Raw genomic sequence first — 3,775 nt, 5'->3', positions numbered from 1 at the left:
TCATTGTCGATACAGCCCCTTGCCGATAACTTCGACATGAGAGGGGGGTCGATATACCCCTTCCCCGATAACATTTTTTCTAAGTTACCAAGGTAAAATGTTCACCCCCTCTTGATATACCGAGCGACCAACTCTCGAGGCCACCCAAACCCTAGAAAAACAGCATTGTCGATCTCCTACCCCCTCCCGCCCCTACCCGACAAACTCTCGAGGCCACCCAAACCACTAGAAGAAAACTCCGGTAACTTTGACATGAGGGGGATCGACGTCGATCAACCCCCTCTCCCCCGAACAAGTCTATGTATCATTTTATATCGCGGTGGACATATATCAAAGTTTGATAATATGTCAAAGTTTGAATTTTGACATATGCAACATTTGATCATATATCAAAGTTTGATCATATGTCAAAGTTTGAATTTTGACATATGTAACTTCGACATGAGGGGGGACGTCGATCAACCCCCTCTCGCCCGACCAAACCCTAGAAGCATCGAGGCCACCCCAAACCCTAGAAGCGTTGCGGAGTCCACCCCAAACCCTAGAAGCTTCGAGGCCACCCCAAACCCTAGAAGTGTTGCCGAGGCCACCCCAAATCCTAGAAGCGCCGAGGCCACCCAAATTTACCGAGTTAAAAGAGCATTATCGTCGAGGAAACCCCAAACCCTAGAAGCATTGTCGAGGCCACCCAAAACCGTAGAAGCATCGATGCCACTAATTAATATTCCTTGTTGTGATTAGCTAGCTAGGTCTATGTTTGCCACTAATATATCCATCTCTCATGTTTGTATATTAATTGCCATATTGTAAAATTTGCAGAAACTATGGGTCAACAAAGAGACTTGGAAAAAGAACAGTTGCTGGGGGATATAATCTTCAGCGGAGGTGATGTCCTGTCGTTTCTCAACGACACCGATGGTCTGGAAGGAGAGGATGAAGCAGGCTCCGGTGATCGAACAATGGAGGAGGAAAGTCATGATCATGATGGCTCCGACGACCGAATGCCGGTGGAAGAAGGAGACCATGATGACGGCTCCGGTGACCGAACGGAGTCAGGATTAGCTATTGCAAAGGCTGGCGAGGTATATATATTAATTAAGCATGTGTTGACTAGCTAATTGATGCACTAATTGTTTTGGTATGTACATATATTAACTGTTCTTTCTTCTTTTATAGCCCTCCGAATCGAGCCAAACTTTGGTAACGAGACAAGGCCCGAAGAAAAGGTTGCACCCGGATGAAAGGTTCACGATCACAACAATCGCGGATGATGGCCAACCGATTGAACCCAGGCGGACCAAGGAAGCATTTTATGCTCAGTGCAGAGCTATTGTTAGGGACAACATCTCGATCAGCATCCATCTAAGGAATAAGCCTAAGAAAGAAGACCCTCAAGTTTCTTTATGTCACCGATAGAGAGAAAGATGATCTTTGGACCTCGCTAAAGGCAAATTTCACCCTACCGCCAGAGGAGGATCCGAATAAGCCAGTTATAGAAGGCGTGTGCTCTTAATAAGATGGCAGATCTATTCAGGAGGTGGAAGAAAGAGTTGACATCAATGTTTGTCGACAAAGGGAAGACTCCAGAATTCACCGACCGATTTGAGAAGATAAGAGATCACTGGCCCACATTTGTGGCCTACAAGACATCAGACAATAGTAAGAAAATGTCAAAGATAAACAAGATAAATGATGCAAAGAAGCTGTATCACCATCGCACGGGGTCAGGCGACTACCTCAAAGCCCGACCATTGTGGGACAAAGCTGAGAATGACCTGATTGCTAAAGGGGTCGAACCAGAGTCATTGAACTGGCCAAACCGTTCAAGGACTTGGTTCTTCGGGGTTAGGGGAACTTTGGACCCTGAAACAAGAAGTATATCGCCGCAGCGCACGAAGGGACGTTCATTCCCGACAGAGAGAATGACGAGCTGATTAAGGCCCTCGGGAATCCTGAGCACCCTTGACGAACACGTGGCACACCAGGCTCCGTTGCATGGAAGATTGGGTTTCCCAACGCAGGCGGTTACAAAACCCAGGAGAGGAAGAGGAAACATGAGATGAGCGATATACAGAAGCTCAATGCAAGAGTACTAAAGCTAGAGGAACAACTTAAGAGCCAGCGAGCTGCCGACCAACCATCCCAGCGGCATGAAGCTACCCCAGAAGCTACCCCGCCATCTCAGCGGAGAAGCAGCGTGGCTTCCACGGAGCTTGTTCAGCAGCTTGACTTCACGGCTCCTAGCTACCCCGTGGATGCTATCACGGAGGCTCAACATTGCTAGCTTATGACGAAATGGCAAAACATCACCTTGAAGGCGGCTGTCGGCACTGTTGCACATCCTCAACTCGATTTCATTGCCGTCCGATTCCACATGGCTATGCTATTGTGATGGCGGATGAAGTAATGAAGGGATTTGAGAATCTCGAGCTTGACCACCCTACAGGTGAAGGGGAGATTCAACTGGGTCGTGCTTTGAAGCTCCATGTCTATGGCGGAAGGAGTACATCAAGCTTCCAAACTGGACGCCTCTGTCTCCTCCTCCTCCTCCTCCGGCGAGTCAGGGCACTCCGCCTCTGCCTCCTCCTCCGACGAGTGATCAGGGCACTCCGCCTCCTCATCCGCCTCCTCCGGTGCGTGATGGCACTCCGGCTCCTTCTTCGCCTCTCTCCGACGAGCACTCCACCTCCTCTGGCGCGTGAGGGCACTACGGCTCCTCCTCCGCCTCCTCCGGCGCGTCGGAGCACTCTGCCTCCTCTGACACGTGGAAGCACTCCGCCTCCTCCGGCATGTCAGCGGACTCCGCCGCGTCAGCAACAACGGAAGAGAGGGGCCTGATATGTCTCCGTCGTATCTATAATTTTTGGTTGTTTCTTGCCAATATTATTCAACTTTTACATACTTTTCGCAACTTTTTATATGATTTATTTGGACTAACTTACTTATCCAGTGTCCAGTGCCAGTTCCTGTTTGTTGCATGTTTTTGTATCGCAGAAAATCTATATCAAACAAAGTCCAAACGTGATGAAACTCTACGAAGATTTTTTTGGAATATTTGTGAATTTTAGGAGGTGGAATCAATGTAAACGGAGGCCCGAGGCCACCACAACCCACCAGGGCGCGCCACCAGGCCCATGCTCGCCCTGGCGTATCGTGCCCTCCTCGAACATCGGTTGGAGCTCTACTTCGGGCGCAAGGAAGCTTATATCCAGAAAAAAATCTTGTAAAAAGATCAGCGCAATCGGAGTTACGGATCTTCGGGAATTTAAGAAACCTGAAGGGCCAGATCTGGAGAGCGCAAAACAGAAGAGAACAAAGAGGGAGATCCAATCTCGAAGGGGCTCCCGCCCCTCCGCTGCCATGGAGGCCATGGACCAGAGGGGGAACTCTCCTCCCATTTAGGGGGGAGGCCAAGGAAGAATAAAAAGGAGGGGGCTCTCTCCCCCTCTCTCCCGGTGGCGCCGGAACGCCGCCGGGGCTAGGATTGTGACGGTGATCTTCATCAACAATCTTGCTACCGTCAACACCAACTCTCTCCCCCTCTATGCAGCGGTGTAACACCCCTTCTCCCCGCTGCAATCTCTACTTAAACATGGTGCTCAACTCCATATATTATTTCTCAATGATATTTTGCTATCCTATAATGTTTGAGTAGATCCGTTTTGTCCTATGGGTTAATCGTGATCTTGGTTGGTATGATTGTATATTTTATTTATGGTGCTATCCTACGGTGCCCTCCGTCTAGCACAAACGTGAGGGGCCCCCGCTGTAGGGT

General features: G+C 49.4%; 1 protein-coding gene across 1 annotated transcript in view; it reads right to left on the bottom strand.

Annotated features, from left to right (window-relative positions):
* The window catches only part of LOC119292831, an 18,353-nt gene extending 15,562 nt beyond the window's left edge, over positions 1–2,791 (bottom strand). Inside the window, exon 1 of the mRNA XM_037571526.1 lies at positions 2,712–2,791. Coding sequence (XP_037427423.1) covers positions 2,712–2,791 — 80 coding nt within the window. The remainder of the gene's footprint in view (positions 1–2,711) is intronic.
* Between the last annotated feature and the right edge of the window lie 984 nt (positions 2,792–3,775).

The sequence above is a fragment of the Triticum dicoccoides genome, chromosome 4B (assembly GCF_002162155.2).
Source record: "Triticum dicoccoides isolate Atlit2015 ecotype Zavitan chromosome 4B, WEW_v2.0, whole genome shotgun sequence".
Classification (NCBI taxonomy): Eukaryota; Viridiplantae; Streptophyta; class Magnoliopsida; order Poales; family Poaceae; genus Triticum; species Triticum dicoccoides.
Note: the sequence above shows the minus strand (reverse complement) of the source record. Positions and strands in the feature narration are given on the sequence as shown.